We start from the raw sequence: 16,995 nt of genomic DNA, 5'->3' as shown, positions 1-16,995 counted from the left end.
TCATCGTATTTAACTTGGCTTTTTTCACTTAGTATAATGCTTTTGTGATCCTTCCATGTTATTGCATGTATGAGTAATATGGTTAATTGCTTAGTAATATTCCATTATGTGAATGTGCCTTTGTTTATCCATTCACAAGCCAATTGACATTTGGGTTGTTGCCAGGTTTAAGCTGTGGTAAATAAACTGCTATGAAGATTGGTTAATAGGTTTTTGTGTGGACACAGGTTTTCATTTCTCTCAGTTAAAAATACGTAGGAGTGGGACCTCATTTTAGTTACTTTATGAGGGAAGCATCTCCCCACCTATTGGTCAAATTGTACATTTTGGGCAACATGATAAATAGAACCTGCTTCTAGGAAATACTTCCTTATTGGGAGAAGTGAACATGGAGTGTCTTTAGAAAGAGTACAGTTGACTCTTGACCAACTCAGGGGCTGGGGTACCTATTATCCTTGGTACAGTTTTAACAGTCCTCATATAACTAACTTATAGTTGGCCCTCTGACTCTGTGGTTCTGCATTTGTGGATTTCATCAACCGTGGTTTATGTAATACTGTATGTTATTATTTACTACTGAAAAAAGTTCATGTGTAAGGGGACTCACCCAGTTCAAGCCCATGTTGTTCAAAGTTACATGTACTGTTTCTGATGGATGGGAGACAGTGGCTCTAATCCACTGGTCTAATGGGGAGAGTTTGAAAATAACTCATCTTCTTTTTTCCTTATAGTTACAGAGGAAAGCCGTGAGGAACCAGCATTCCAGAATTTTATGCAAGAATCAATGGCACAGTACTGGAAGAAAAACAACAAATAGTTTCTAAAGTTCAAAATTTTGGAACTCTGTGTGAAGGACTATCTTTATCTCTGACTGGGGGCTACAATCTATAAAGGATGGAGTTGTTCAGCATAGCAGTTTGTCTTACTAGTGAAACTTCCTGACTCTGATGAAGACAGGAATAGATTATTTGGACCTGCTAATTCCCATTGGCCTTCCCCTCGGATTTATGCAAGGAAGCATATTCTGTTTTTGGACACTGATATCCCTTTGAGCCACAAGTTGTATCATTTGAACTCACCTACTTTTGCTACTGATGGATGAAACAGAGAACTCAGTAGGCTGGATCTCCAGCCTCTACTTCCCAAGCATTTGCCTTTGAACTTGCACCATGAGTTCCCTTCCTTTTTATCAGAAAGGGCGAGAGGAAACAGGAGCTTGTCCAGAATGACAGTGGAGTCTCCTTGGCAACCAGTCAGTGTTGGTATGAAATGTGCCTCCCACTGGGGAGCTCATTAGAGAACATCAGGTTCACTGAAGAAAGTGGGCAACACATAGTTAAGAATTTTACTTTAGATGGTGGCTTAGATAAAGAGTTTTTAATTTTCACTCTGTTGTAAGCCTGCTTGTCATCATTTCAAGTAAGAAAATCATCACAAATAGTCACTTCCGTTCAGAAGAGATTTAAAGCCACATGATGTTTACTAAAGTTCTGTGTACACACCACACCTAATAACGAGGTATGAAGCCAGGCCCTGTTTGTATTGTACTTTAATGCAGTGTGTCTTTCCTTAGTGATTTACTCAAAGGACATGGGTTTGGGTCAGGTGCACATTCCATGCATAATAGCCCTGGTAAGGGTTTGCTTCACCTCCACATTCTTCCCAGTATCTTAAAACATAATATTATTTCTCTTAAGAAATTTTATTCCTGCCTAACCTGTATTTCAGTTCAGTGGTTCTCAAAGTGTGGTCTCTGGAACAGAAGCATCAGCATCATCTGGGAAGTTACCAGAAATGGGACATTCAAGACCAAAATCAGAAACTGGGGATGGGGCGTGGGGCCTAGCAGTCTGTTTTAAAACGGCCTCCAGGGGATTCTGATGCATGCTAAATTCAGAACAGTGCTCTAACTCAAACAGCCTAGGTGAATCTCAGGTGTCAATGCTCCTGTGACCTTCTTTATCAGAGTACCTGAACCTTGGCCATCTACTGCCTATTCTTCAATTTAAATCTTCTAAAAATAAAAATATTTTGTTTTACATAAAGTATTACTTTCAATACTGTATAACTAATGGGAACCACTAGTCTAAAAACTTGTTCTTTAAGAGGGAACCACTTGGACAGCAAACCTGTGCATACCTTTTTTTTTTCCCTAGTGCCTTTGAATACTTTTTCATTAAAGAGGAAATCATCTGGCCTATGCTATAAGCTCCATAACAGCAGAGATGGTCTTACTCATCTGCATATCCCTTGCAAAGGACCCAGTATATAACGGGTACTCAATAAATGTTTGCTGAGTGAACTAATTAAATACTAAATGGCTACTTTCTGGAAACTGACCACCAGATGTGTACTTTCATCAGTAAATAAGGGGAAGTGAAGTGAAGTGAAAGTTGCTCGGTTGTATGCAACTCTTTGCGACCCCATGGACTACAGTCCATGGAATTCTCCAGGCCAGAATACTGGAGTGGGTAGCCTTTCCCTTCTCCAGGGGATCCTCCCAACCCAGGGATCGAACCCAGGTCTCCTGCATTGCACACAGATTCTTTACCAGCTGAGCCACAAAGGAAGCAAATAAGGGGAAATGAAGCTAAACCTGGAACAGGAAAGGTTTAAATGTGCCAAGGATGTCCAATTAGCAAACTTATAAATGCTTTGGCAACAGTTTAAATCATAACCTTATTTTGTTGCTGTTGCATTCATATTTATTCCCAATACCTGAGACATTTAAGGCACTCAGTGATATGGGCCTTGATTTCTAGTCTACTAAAAGAGTACTCTAAATTTCACAAGACTTGTATTCTGCACCCCCAAACCAAATCAGCAGTACTTGCACACATTTGCTAATTACTCCTGATTATTCCAGTGCTACATCAAGTATTTAATAAATAATGATTGACACTATCAGATGCCAAGTAGGGCAGATACTGCAATGGATGAGTAACAGCAGTCAAGCTGTTCAGGACATGATGTAAAGCAGAAAGGTGCATACTGTTAGCCTTTTAGAGGCTGCCCATCCAGTAGAAGCACAATGTGCAGATGTAGAATTCTGGTAAAGGAATGGATCACTGTCCTCTGATGGTCAAGCAGATGCAACAAATGAAACAGGCACAAGTCTGTCTATGGACAGGTCCTGTTTGCTTCATTCACAAAGTGAAAGTCTCTCAGTCGTGTCCCAACTTTTTGTGACCCCATGGACTATATATAGCCCACCAGTCTCCTCTGTCCATGGGATTTTCCAGGCAAGAATATTGGTGCAGGTTGCCCTTCCCTTCTCCAGGGGATCTTCCTGACCCAGGGATTGAACCCAGGTCTCCTGCATTGCAGGCAGACTGATGAGCCATCAGTTAGTTTCATCATTCAAAAAGGAGAAAATGGAAAGAGCAACTGAAAAATGTGCATGCTGAAAATACTGGGTTGCCCAAAAGTTGGCTTAAAGCTCAACATTCAGAAAACGAAGATCATGGCATCCGGTCCCATCACTTCATGGGAAATAGACAGGGAAACTGAAAACAGCGTCATACTTTATTTTCCTGGGCTCCAAAATCACTGCAGATGGTGACTGCAGCCATGAAATTAAACGACACTCCTTGGAAGAAAAGTTATGACCAACCTAGACAGCATATTCAAAAGCAGAGACATTACTTTGCCAACTAAGGTCTGTCTAGTCAAGGCTATGGTTTTTCCAGTGGTCATGTATGGATGTGAGAGTTGGACTGTGAAGAAGGCTGAGCGCTGAAGAATTGATGCGTTTGAACTGTGGTGTTGGAGAAGACTCTTGAGAGTCCGTTGGACTGGAAGGAGATCAGCCCTGAGATTTCTTTGGAAGGAATGATGCTAAAGCTAAAACTCCAGTACTTTGGCCACCTCATGTGAAGAGTTGACGCATTGGAAAAGACTCTGATGCTGGGAGGGATTGGGGGCAGGAGGTGAAGGGGACGACCGAGGACGAGATGGCTGGATGGCATCACTGACTCGATGGACGTGAGTCTGAGTGAACTCCGGGAGTTGGTGATGGACAGGGAGGCCTGGCGTGCTGCGATTCATGGGGTCGCAAGAGTTGGACACGACTGAGCGACTGAACTGAACTGAACTGAACTGGTAGCATATGGAAAAGCCTGAATGAACTTTTTTGGCCAACCCAATGTTAAAAAAAAAATCTGACTGGAAATAAAGAGGACTGGAATACATGGACTAAGTCTAGAGAAGGAAGAAGAAAAATATATGGTTGAAAGAGGAGAGGGCTATATGGATAAGCAAAAAGGCGGTTCACAGACTGCTGTGATTTCACAGGAGATTCTGTGGGCAGCAGAAACAGTTCGAAAAAAGGACTACTGATAGATAAGCTGTGCAATGTTTAGCTATTTCCATTGGATTCCCAATGACTTGAACCAAAAATGAAGCAAGTTAAAAGAAAAAGATTGACATCTGATATCAGCATATATGTGAGTCTGTTCAAGCACAGCTGTGAAGCTTATTAATAACATCTTCATCTTCATAATATCCCTGCAGTGTAGGCCAGACCCAGTGTGATTCTTCTCGGTTGTATAAGAGAAACAGGTTGAGAGAAGCTAAGTCATTTATCACATGGTGAAGACACGTCAGGGACACTGTTTTGGTCTCTGGATCACCATCCCAGTGTGATATCTGTGAAAGGTGGCTTGGTTGTGGAAAACAACAAAAACTGGATGCAAAAGGTAAAAGTAGACTTATTTGGTTAAATCCCGCTCCACTGATATCAGGAAAACCCATTGTGTTTAAGAGTTCAATCATTATTTGTGGAAACAAATTAGAATCCATCAGTTTCTGTTGGGTCTTCTAGGTCTGGAGAGGTCTCCCTCTTTGCCTTTTATATTTTCCTCATCCTCTTTTTGCAGCGCTGGTTGAAAACAGGGGAGGAGCCCATGAGGCTGTCAGTGGAGTGGGAGCCGTAGCTGCTGTCTGAGTCATCAGGGCTTTGGGGGATCCCAGCTTCACTCATGCCTGACATCGGCTCCTCGAACACATCACTGCCCAGCACGCCGTGCCCAGAAACATTGCCTTCTTCACTCTCTTGCGGCTCCATTTTCACGTGGGCCAAGTTCCAAAGAGGGGAAGCATTTACCTCTGTACCTGGGAATGGAAAAGAACACAGAACTAACTAGCAGCAAGAAAGGCTGGAACAAAGCAGGTGGCATACACCACCCAGGGCTGGCTGATGGCCTTTGACCTCAGTTTTCATTCTGATTCTCTACTTGCCTAGAGAATATGGTTGTTATTCTCTGCTCAAAAAATTACCAACTCAAAATATCTTCTTTTCCACTTCCTCCCCTTCCTTTACCTCACCTCATCCATCTCCATTTCCTCTAAACCAGGGAAACTAAAGCTATGTAGGTGGAAATATTCATGGTTCAAAGGTAGGTACAACCATGGGTTCTTGGGCAAGTGTTACATTTGCCTGTCCTTTTACAGGGCTGTCTTGTTTTTCTGCCTTGTGTTTGGGTCCCTGGTTCTCTCTCACATTATGGAAAGTTAGTGATCACTACAAAATGGTGGTAGCAGTTCCCAGACTGCTGAAAAGAGACATGACCCCTATGTCTGCAAGAATTTCTTTCTGGCTCTCCTGCCTCTGTGTCTTCTAGCAATGCTGTTCTGTGGTTATTACATCTCCCATGGTGAAAGGCTCTCTGCCCAGTACTTTGAAAATGTGGTCTAATTCTGTTTAGGCCACACTGAAAGACTGGCTGTTTGCATCGTTAGGTCACTGATGACATAATCTATATTTCTAAAGAACTGGGACTTCCCTAGAAGTCCAGTGGTTAAGACTTCCACTGCAGGGGGCTCAGGTTTGATCCCTGATTAGGGAACTAAAATCCCACATGATGCATGGCGCAGCCAATAAATAAATAAATAAATTGTAAAGAACTGAGCCTCTAGAGTTATTTGCAGTCTTTTTGACTTAGGGATCATTGAGCCATCTGGTTCTGAAGGGAATCACGGAGTCTGTCTGGAAGAAGCAGCCAGCTGCCTATCACTGAGTTGCCCTATTTTAATCCCTTTCAGGTTCAACTTGTTGGTACTACTCTGACCAAGCAACCCCAACTATTCAAACATCCTTGAGCAATTAACATTACTCCACTTATCTGGAAGTTGCCTTAATTAACTCAGCACAAGCACCAGGAAAGACCACAATACAGAGAACAGGAGGCCATCTGTCCACCTAGCTGGGTCGGCTGAATTAACTGTCATCAAGAGAGTAATAGCAAATTTGGAAAACTCAGCAGTAGTCACAAGACTGGAAAAGGTCAGTTTTCATTCCAATCCCAAAGAAAGGCAATGCCAAAGAATGTTCAAACTGCTGCACAATTGCAGTCATCTTACACGCTAAAAGTAATCCTCAAAAATCTCCAAGCCAGGCTTCAACAGTACATGAACCATGAATTTCCAGATGTTCAAGCTAGATTTAGAAAAGGCAGAGGAACCAGAGATCATATTGCCAACATCCATTGGATCATTGAAAAAACAGAGTTCCAGAGAAACATCTACTTCTGCTTTATTGACTACACCAAAGCCTTTGACTGTGTGGATCACACAAACTGTGGAAAATTCTTAGAGATGGGAATACCAGACTACCTGACCTGCCTCCTGAGAAATCTGTATGCAGGTCAGGAAGCAACAGTTAGAACTGGACATGGAACAACAGACCGGTTCCAAATTGGGAAAGGAGTATGGCAGGGTTGTATATTGTCACCCTGCTTATTTAACTTACATGCAGAGTATATGAGAAATGCCTGACTGGATGAAGCACAAGCTGGAATCAAGATGGCTGGGAGAAATATCAATTACCTCAGATATGCAGATGACACCACCTTTATGGCAGAAAGGGAAGAACTAAACAGCCTCTTGATGAAAGTGAAACAGAGTGAAAAAGTTGGCTTAAAGCTCAACATTCAGAAAACTAAGATCATGGCATCTGGTCCCATCACTTCATGGCAAATAGATGGAGAAACAGTGGAAACTGTCTGACTTTATTTTTGGGGGCTTCAAAATCACTGCAGATGGTGACTGCAGTGAAATTAAAAGATGCTTACTCCTTGAAAGGAAAGTTATGACCAACCTAGATAGCATATTAAAAAGCAGAGACATTACTTTGCTGACAAAGGTCCGTCTAGTCAAAGCTATGGTTTTTCCAGTAGTCATGTATGGATGTGAGAGTTGGACTATAAAGAAATCTGAGTGCTGAAGAATTGATGCTTTTGAACTGTGGTACTGGAGAAGGCTCTTGAGAGTCCCTTGGACTGCAAGGAGATCCAACCAGTCCATCCTAAAATAAATTAGGCCTGTATATTCATTGGAAGGACTGATGCTGAAGCTGAAACTCCAATACTTTGGCCACCTGATGCAAAGAACAGACTTATTGGAAAAGACCCTGATGCTGGGAAAGATTGATGGCAGGAGGAGAAGGGGATGACAGAGGATGAGATGATTGGATGGCATCACTGACTCAATGGACATGAGTCTGAGTAAGCTCTGAGAGTTGGGATTGACAGGGAAGCCTGGCATGCTGCAGTCCATGAGGTTGCAAAGAGCAGGATACGACTGAGCGACTGAACTGAACTGAAGAGAGTAACATTGCCTCTACATCCTAACTAGGAATAATTTCAAAGAATGTCTGTAAAGCTGTGCTAGTTCTCTCTTCACTAATTAGGAAGAGAATGTTTGTATCTCTAGATCAGTGAAGCTATATTTCTTCTTAGACTTTCCATTCCCCTGCCCATCCCTACTTTTGCTCTTCCATCTCCAGACTTTGAGTCTAAAATGCAAGAAGTACTGAGGCTCGCACATCTCCAAGAATCAAGATGGGTAGGTTCTCTCTTACTTGAAGCCTGTGGTGAAGCCTCGACCTCCAGGTTAGATGGGAAGCGCTCGTTCTGAGCGCCGAGAACTCCCATGGGCAGCGACTGGTCTCCAGAAGCAAGGTCGGCCTCCAGTTCTTCACTGACAGGGAAGGTGATGTCGCTCACAGGTTCCTCCTTGATCTTGACAGGCTTCGTGTCCTCTGTGGCCTTCTCAGGATTGACGATCCTCTCATACTCTTCAGAGAGCTGCTTACTAATCTGTTGGCAAGCAAGAGTCAATTTTCCAAAGGAACGTTAAAAGCAAGTTGGATAGTCAGCTTGTGGCATCTGGTGCAAACAGAAGATGAATACGAATAAAGCATCGCTGCTAATGGGAGGAATTTGAGTTTGAAATTCATAAATGACAGGGCCATGTAAAGAAAATTTGTTTGGCAGAGAATGTGTATGTGATTAATTAAAAGGTACATAAAGGTAAAATATTTAGATGTATTATATCAGAACTGGGACGAAAGGTGACATTTTTGGCTATAAAAACTAACATTTGACATAAACACAACAAGTGGCTAATGAGCGCTATAGGACATCTGGATCACTTAGCAAAGCCGATTGGGTGTTATGAATTTCTTATATTTCAGATTTGGGGAAAGCAAAACAGTGAACAAAATGCCTAAGGCCACAAGGGTGGAAGAGATTAGATAGTTCTGGTTTTAACCAAAAACGCCATCTCCCCCATCACAGTCTACCTTTGAGAGCAGTGTCATCTCACTCGTTTGCTCCTGGTTTAAAGCACTTAACGCCATCTGAAATTATTTTGATCATTGTTTGTTTACCTGTTTTTGTCTCTCTCTCAACAAGAATGCAAGCTCAAGGAACCTGTCCTATTAAACTGCTGAATTCCACAATAGGCACTCCATAAATATGTGTTGAATAAGAGCAGGCTAGCCACATGCTATAATTTCACTGACTGAAGAAGAACCCTGGGTCTGGCCAGGTCAGTGTGGGTCACATCCCGGGCCAAGAGGAAAGTCAAGTTCATTCTATTCCAGGCCCTGTGCTCTGCACCCTGGGGCAAGTGTTAGGGATCCCACTAAACACCCCCAGATCACACATCCTTGTGCACCCCTCCTCGGGATCCTCTCACCTGCAGCATGTAACTGTGATAGTCCTTGATGCGGTGCTGCCAGAATTTCTGGAGGGAGAGCACGCTGCCGATGCCCACTTCATGGAACACCTGCTCCATCACGTCGGGGAAGGGAGTCTGCCCCAGCCGGGCTTCCTGATCCACAGCAAAGCGCAGCAGCTTGGTGAACTTCAGGCAGTACTCGTGCGCCACATCAGTCAGGGTCTCAAGGACACTCTCGTTAGCACACTCAAAGCCCGCGTGGGCCAGGATTGTGGCCACTGCCTGGTAGAGGAGCTGTCGGCAGGAGTGCCAGCTGAGTTCAGTCACAGGCTCCCCTTTCCCCCTGAAAGTGGAGACACGATGACTGTCATTGGTTCTCTTGCAAAGGGGTGACCTGTCCTGTCTTCCTAGGTGGTTTACAACCCTAATCAAACGTCTGGCTCAGTTTTCCAGGAGAATTTTAGGCAGGTTATATAGTCCAGTTTTACCTTGCTGCCATTTCAGGGCACGTCTCAACAACCCACAGTCATATCCCTGAGCAGTTCCGATTACATAAAGCTTGCATAGGTGATATGTGTTTATAGTGAACAGTATAAAAGGGTATCTACTGAAAAGTAAGTTACCATCTTCTTGTATCAATTGCTTGATCACTTTTAGGGTCTGATAAATTTTAAGAGCATAGCTCAATGGTGCACATTTTCAGCATAGCATAGGTTCCTCACATGCTGGGCAATATATGAACCTCTAGAATTTAACTGTAACAAACCATTTGTAAAATAGGAAAGCAATTCAATTTTATAAAAGCAGTTTAAAACATATATTGCTTACAAGCGACAGAGGATGAGATGGTTGGATGGCATTACCAACTCAATGGACCTAAGTTTGAGCAAACTCCAGAAGATAATGAAGGACAGAGAAGCATGGCTTGCTGCAGCATGGGTCGCAAAGAGTCAGACATGACTGAGAGACTGAACAACAATTGCTTACACAGCATTTTTATCCTACTTTATGCTGTGAAATTGGTAGGGGTCCATATTATTATTCCTATTTGGCAGGTGAAGAAATTGAAGTTCAGAGGGGGTGATTTGCCAAATGTTTTTGGTAATATAAAGTAATAGAGCTTCTGACTCTAGATCCTATGTTCTTCATAATACTCTGTTTTGCACCTAATCATTGTGGCAAAAATCCTATCTTTCTAAAACAAAACAAAAAAACTTCAAAAGCTGTCTGATTTCCTAAAAGTAACTTTTAATAACCTCCTAATAATTTACCTGTTCTCCTGAAATTTCCTATCTTCTGCTTTCCCCTGACAAAGGAAGTAAATAGATAAAAATAAAATCGGGTGCAGAAAATGACTCTTCCCAGAACACTTTTCATTTGTCACCCCGTGCTTACTGTACAGAGTGCCTGAGGAGCTATTCACCCACGCTACTATTATCTGCTCAGTAGCAACTACTGCAATTCACCTAATAACTGGAAAATAAGAAAACCAACTGTCAAGTAATTTTTCATTTACTGTTTATATCATCATTTCCCATGGCCAGTTTCTCTGGACCAAAAGCTAAAGACTTCAGAAGTGCCTAATAAACAGAGCTAAATCAGTACTGTTTTACTTAATATGTGGACCCATTTTAAAGGAAAATAATTCTTCCTGCAGCCCCATAACTGATGCAAATTAGTTTTGTTACAGTCTCTTAAATATATATAAAACCATCTCATGCGAAGAGTTGACTCATTAGAAAAGACTCTGATGCTGGGAGGGATTGGGGGCAGGAGGAGAAGGGGACAACAGAGGATGATATGGCTGGATGGCATCACTGACTCGATGGACGTGAGTCTGAGTGAACTCTGGGAGTTGGTGATGGACAGGGAGGCCTCGCATGCTGCGATTCACGGGGTCGCAAAAAGTCGGACACAACCGAGCGACTGAACTGAACTGAACTGAACTGAACCTTCTGATGCTCACAGAATCTTCCTAACAATTAAAATTAGAAAACTGACACCAAACTACAAATTCTAAATAATAACATCAATTTAATATGAGGGACAGTATTATTTTGTAAAAGCTCAACTGCTCTCAAAATGTAAAGTTGGTACTGATTACTGCTGCTGCTGCTAAGTCGCTTCAGTCGTGTCTGACTCTGTGCGACCCCAGAGACAGCAGCCCACCAGGCCCCCCCGTCCCTGGGATTCTCCAGGCAAGAATACTGGAGTGGGTTGCCATTTCCTTCCCCAATGCGTGAAAGTGAAGTCGCTCAGTCGTGTCCGACCCTTAGCGATCCCATGGACTGCAGCCTTCCAGGCTCCTCCGTCCATGTGATTTTCCAGGCAAGAGTACTGGAGTGGGGTGCCACTGATTGCTACAGAGTAAGTATTCTGAAGTTGGGCACACCGATACCAGTATGTGCCAAGCATGTAATGACACATTTCTCGTTCCCTTTTCCACTATTCCAGTGTCTTCAAAACTTCCAATTAGACAATGCACCATGACATCATCTTGCCTTAATCTAGCCCAACTGCAAACCTTACATAAGAAGTCCATTTCTCTTCTTTTTTCATTAGTTTGGGACAATTAAAATAGGAGCAACTATCATCATCAACAGGCAGATGCAATAAGTGATGTACAACACAATTAGTTATGAAGCATTTTTACCAAACATTTAATCTGAATCTTGAGAAAATAATCAGCAAATCCAGTCTGATTTGGAACAGACAAATGACCCGAACTCTTAAAAAAGATTAATATCATGTATTATAAAAGGGGGAAGTTATTCTAGCTTAAAAGACACTAAAGAGGCAAAGAAAGACAAATACTGTATGATATCATTTATGTATAGAATCTAAAAGAAACTAGTGAACACAACAGAAAAGAAGTAGACTCACAGATATGGAGAACACACTAGTGGTTAACAGTGAGGAGAGGGAAGGATGGGGCAAGATGGGGTAGATTAAGAGGTACAAGCTACTATGTATAAAATAAATAAGCTACAAGGATATTGTACAGCACAGGAAATATAGCCAATATTTTATAATAACTTTAAAAGGAATATAATCTATACAAATATTGAATTACAGTGTTGAACACCTCCAAAATCACTGCAGATGGTGAATGCAGCCATGAAATTAAAAGACGCTTACTCCTTGGAAGAAAAGTTATGACCAACCTAGACAGCATATTCAAAAGCAGAGACATTACTTTGCCAACAAAGGTCCGTCTAGTCAAGGCTATGGTTTTTCCAGTAGTCATGTATGGATGCGAGAGTTGGACTGTGAAGAAGGCTGAGCGCCGAAGAACTGATGCTTTTGAACTGTGGTGTTGGAGAAGACTCTTGAGAGTCCCTTGGACTGCAAGGAGATCCAACCAGTCCATTCTAAAGGAGATCAGCCCTGGGTGTTCTTTGGAAAGAATGATGCTAAAGCTGAAACTCCAGTACTTTGGCCACCTGATGTGAAGAGCTGACTCATTGGAAAAGACCCTGATGCTGGGAGGGATTGAGGGCAGGAGGAAAAGGGGATGACAGAGGATGAGATGGCTGGATGGCATCACCGACTCGATGGACGTGAGTTTGAGTGAATTCCGGGAGATGGGTGATGGACAGGGAGGCCTGGTGTGCTGTGATTCATGGGGTCGCAAAAAGTCGGACAAAACTGAGCGACTTAACTGAACTGAACTGAACATCTGAAACTAATACCGTAAATCAACTATACCTCAAAAAAAAAAAAGACATTAAAGAGGTATAACAATGAAATGGAATACATGGTCTTTATTAGGTCCAAGACTGGGGAAAAACATACCTAATAAAAGATATTTTGGGGACAATTGGAAAAATCTGAATACAGATGATAGTACTTAATTCGTGTTCACTTACTTTGATGTGATACTGGTTATTGGGATTATGTAGGAAATTTCCTTATTTTTAGGCTAAGGTGAAGAATTTAGGGGTGAAATACTGTGATATCTACAACTCTAATAGATTTGGCAAAAAAAAAAACCTGTGTGTCTATGTGTATATGTATACATAAATGTTTGTATATTTGTGAGTAAATGTGTGTATACACACTTATACATATGTGAGAGAAAGTAAATGTGGTAAAATATTAACAACTGTTGAATCCAGGTGAAGGGTATTTGTGTTTTTGTCATCCTATTATTTAAACTTTTCTGTAGGTCTGACAAATTTCAAAATGAAAAGACAAAAGTACTTATTTGGCATCAAATGCAAACTTTCATACTGAAATCCAGGAGTAGCACTAGCTTTTAAGGTAATCACTCAGAGGATTTGGACCTGGGCTTCTCAAATTGAAATTTACGTATGAATCTCTGGAGATCTTGTTAAAATGAAAATTCTGACTCAGGAGGTCTGGGTGAGTCTGACACTCTGCATTTCTAACAACCTCCCAGGTGATGTTGATGTTGCTGATCTCAGATCAGATTTTGAGCAGCAAGGATCAGGAACACTGTTATACTATTATTTCTTGAACTGTGTTATCAAAATGAAAATACACCATTTTAAAATTCTTGTATAGAACTCGTGGATTCCTAATGGTAAGAGAATAAGTCCATAAATCTCATCTTGAGGACAATGAGCTAAACCCACAGTATATCTTTTAATTAACAAGAAAAAGTAGATTTGGAGGACTATGAGACCATGGCCTATTTTACAAACCAGTGTAGAACTTTGCTCCTAGTAAAGTGCTTGGCATATATTAGGTACTCAATAAATATTTGTTGCATCAGAAAATAAAAAAATACAGACTCTGGATTTGGAAGAACATGGTTCAACTCTTAGACTTTCCACTAATTACCTTAGCAACTTTGGCCCAGTCATTTACTCTTATCTTCAGTTTCCTCCTGGAAAAGTGGTGACATGCTTAACAAGGTTGTTGGCAAGATTTTTAGAGAAAAGTAACATATAGCAAAGCCTTGTCTTACCGATAAAAGTCACTCTCTGGGTCACTGTGCCGGACCTGGAACGGTGCACTGGGATTCTTACAATCTAAAGGAAGGAGATCATCAGGAAGAGGAGGTGACCCAGGGCAGGACGGAAGAGGTTCACTCTCTTCAGTCTTTACACCTTCTGTCTGTTGCTGATTCTGGGCCTGCGCTGTGGCAATGAGGTTACGCAGACGTCGGTTGTGCTGGATCAGCTGAATGGTGTGGATGGTGAGGCTGCAGGGCTCTGAGGGGATGTCCAGCATAGTTGGGGGCTTGGGCTTGTTGGCTGAGGGTTGGTGCAGAGGCGGGTCATGGACTTCTACCAGTCGGAACTCCCGAGGGAGCAAGTCAAAAGAACTTCTGTTGGTCTGGCTTGATGAGATTGGTATCTCTCCCCAGTATCTCAACATTTTGGAATTACAAAGAAAGAGCTCCCAAGTTAAATGTGGATGGTATCCTAAACGAAACGTTTTAAAATCTCTAGCAACTGCAGGTTAAGGGCTTCTGTAGTGAGGAATACGAGGTCTAGCCAGGTATTGACATAAAAACTAGGCAGTTCAAGACCACTTAGAAAAAGTCAGTGTCAGCAACACTGTTGGACCAAGGACGTTCTTCCTGAAGAAATTAAGAGAAATATAACTGTTAATATCACAGTCATACACTGTGACAATTCCTACTGGACTGAACCACAAGGTAGAGTTTGGGTCTTTAGTAGACTAATAGCTGCAAGAGTATATTAGGCTACGGTGTCCATATTTTCCAACTCACCCCACTAACTTATTACCAATCCTGAATGATTTGCAAGGCAAGACACTTAAATGAGACCTGGAATATTTCTCAGAGTATCTTGACACATCTTTCCTGGATCCACAGGAGAAAAAGGAGTAGAGTTACAGATAGGAAAAGGTTCTCTTCTTTTTTTTTTGCTGTGCTGTGCAGCCTGTGGGATCTTAGTGCCAAGTCCTAACCACTGGACTGCCAGGGAATTCCTGATGTGGTTACTAATCTGTGAATGCTTCCCAGGTGGACTAGTGGTAAAAAAACTGCCTGCCAGTGCAGGAGTAGGAGACATGGGCTCAATTCCTGGGTCAGGAAGATCCCCTGGAGAAGGAAATGGCAACCCACTCCAGTATTCTTGCCTGAAGAATCCCATGGACAGAAGAAACCAAGGGGCTACAGTCCAAAGGGTCTCAAAGAGTCAGACACTACTGAAGTAACGTAGCATGCATGCATATGTGCCAAGCATGGGAACCTTTAACTAATCCTGGTGGAAAACTTTATGAACCACTATCCTAAACGGTCTTATGCATTCAACTTCTGATGTTCATAGGGAAGAATCTCAGATATCTGCTATCTCTTAAATAATATCCCTTCCTTTAATCTCTCCTTATATCAAATCTACTCTCTACAGTGATGCTGTGCTGTGCTTAATTGCTCAGTCATGTCCAATTCTTTGTGACCCCATGGACTGCAGCCTGCCAGGCTCCTCTGTCCTTGGGATTTTCCAGGCAACAATACTGGAGTGGGTTGCTATGCCCTCCTCCAAGGGATCTTCCCAATCCAGGGATCGAACCCAGGTCTCCCACACTGCAGGCAAATTCTTTACCAACTGAGCCACTAGGGAAGCTCAAGAATACTGCAGTACCCTATCCCTTGGCCAGGGGATCTTCCCAACCCAGGAATCGAACCCTTGTCTCCTGCACTGCAGGCAGATTCTTTACCACAGCTGAGCTACCAGGGAAGCCTGTAGTGAGGCTAGATTTAATATTTTAAGCTTAGACCTAATGACTTCCCATTGACTACTGGAAAAACGTCAATTTTTTTTGATTTACCATTCAACACCAATTACAATCCAGCTTCAACTCACCTTTCCAGACTCATTGCCCATATGTCTCTTCAAATTCAATAAATATTTATCAAATGCCAAGTGTCATGTGAGGAGATAAAGACTAATTCAAGGTCCTTACCCTGAGGTGAGGGAGAAAAACATGAAAAGAATGTTTCAACATTAAAGTGTGTGGTCAGTGCTGTTCCAGAGACACAGACCAAGTTCGGTGAGAAAACACAAAGGAGGAACTTCCTGAAGAAAGTGACCATCTTAGTTCCAACCGTATCAGACTTCTCTGGTTGCGAATGCCATGCATTTCCACAGCTTAATGACGTGATCTCTGCAGGCAATGCCTTGCTACCTGCCACATCCCTGGCAGACTTGTATTCATCCTTAAGTATGATTAAAGTCACCAACCTCTATCACCTCCCCAACACATCTCCCCTTGTTAAGTCTCACAGCACTTTGTATGTCTCCATCACAGCATTTATCCCTGTATTTAAACTAGTACTTGTTTCAATTTTATTCTTCCATCTGTCTCTCACAGCTGTGATCTTGGTGTCTAAGATTTGAGTGCCTACTACATGCCAGGCTTTGCCTCTACTGGTAATTCAATTCTCCCAACCTTTCTATAAGTAGATGTCATTAAAAAAAAAAAAAAGAGGTAGATACTATTATTACCCCACTTTTCAGACGTGGAAGCTGAGGCCTTCTGTCTTGCCTAATGTCGGAAACAGCGAGAGGGAAGATCGAGATGGTCTGGACCCAGGGTCTGCACTCTTAACAACTACACTATGCTGCCTCAACTGGTTTCAGAAAGAATAAAAGAAGGAACGAATACATGAATGAACCAAGTGACAACAAAAATCGCCCTCTCCACTAACTTGACCCAAAGGAGCAGGAAGGACAGGCATCAAGCACAAGCAATGCCCACATCCCCATCAGGGCTCCTCCCTCACCATCAGCGGACTCGGGCGCCAATCACAGTGTCCTGGGGTCGTCTAACGCTGGGGCAGCCCACACACAGAGAGATGTGGACCTGGACCGAGGCAAGGAGGCTCCACTATGGACTGCCACTTCGCAGGCACTGAACTGGGCGGCTGATGGGCTCCGAGAGGCCTGAGATAAGGGTCGTATCAGGTCCGGAAGGCTGGTGTGTTGACCAGCGGTTCAAGGCTGCCGGAAGCGCGTCTTCTCAACCAGGCTCCGCTGCAGGAAGTCATTACGACTCGGTTGCAACCTCTAAAGATGTCCCCATTCTGACAGTACC

General features: G+C 42.6%; 2 protein-coding genes across 3 annotated transcripts in view; one reads left to right on the top strand and one right to left on the bottom strand.

The window, feature by feature from the left end:
* GPN1 (GPN-loop GTPase 1) overlaps positions 1–2,207 on the top strand; it is a 27,615-nt gene extending 25,408 nt beyond the window's left edge. The window contains exon 14 of the mRNA XM_052648445.1: positions 732–2,207. Coding sequence (XP_052504405.1) covers positions 732–817 — 86 coding nt within the window. The 3' untranslated portion in view covers positions 818–2,207. The remainder of the gene's footprint in view (positions 1–731) is intronic.
* Positions 2,114–16,895, bottom strand: SUPT7L (SPT7 like, STAGA complex subunit gamma). 2 transcript variants are annotated; one of them, XM_052648443.1, is made up of 6 exons: positions 16,685–16,895; positions 15,765–15,865; positions 13,895–14,512; positions 8,980–9,304; positions 7,859–8,096; positions 2,114–5,112 (listed from the first exon to the last, which is right to left on the bottom strand). In XM_052648443.1, exons 3-6 carry the CDS (start codon positions 14,305–14,307, stop codon positions 4,850–4,852), a joined length of 1,239 nt encoding a protein of 412 aa, XP_052504403.1. In that variant the 5' UTR covers positions 14,308–14,512; positions 15,765–15,865; positions 16,685–16,895; the 3' UTR covers positions 2,114–4,849. The 2 variants fall into 2 exon arrangements, with proteins under 2 accessions (XP_052504403.1, XP_052504404.1); XM_052648444.1 differs by lacking the exon at positions 15,765–15,865.
* Positions 16,896–16,995: the final 100 nt, after the last annotated feature.

This window comes from Budorcas taxicolor, chromosome 11 (assembly GCF_023091745.1).
Source record: "Budorcas taxicolor isolate Tak-1 chromosome 11, Takin1.1, whole genome shotgun sequence".
NCBI lineage: Eukaryota > Metazoa > Chordata > Mammalia > Artiodactyla > Bovidae > Budorcas > Budorcas taxicolor.
The sequence above is the reverse complement of the archived record's forward strand: the minus strand, read 5'-3'. Positions and strand labels throughout refer to the sequence as shown.

Coding starts and splice junctions, on each gene's coding strand:
- SUPT7L (XM_052648443.1), bottom strand. CDS start 14,307: ATGTTGAGATACTGGGGAGAGATACCAATCTCATCAAGCCAGACCAAC. Junction 8,097..8,979: donor ATCACAGTTACATGCTGCAG/GTGAGAGGATCC, acceptor GCTTGCCAACAG/ATTAGTAAGCAGCTCTCTGA. Junction 5,113..7,858: donor GGCTTCACCACAGGCTTCAA/GTAAGAGAGAAC, acceptor TTCCATTCCCAG/GTACAGAGGTAAATGCTTCC.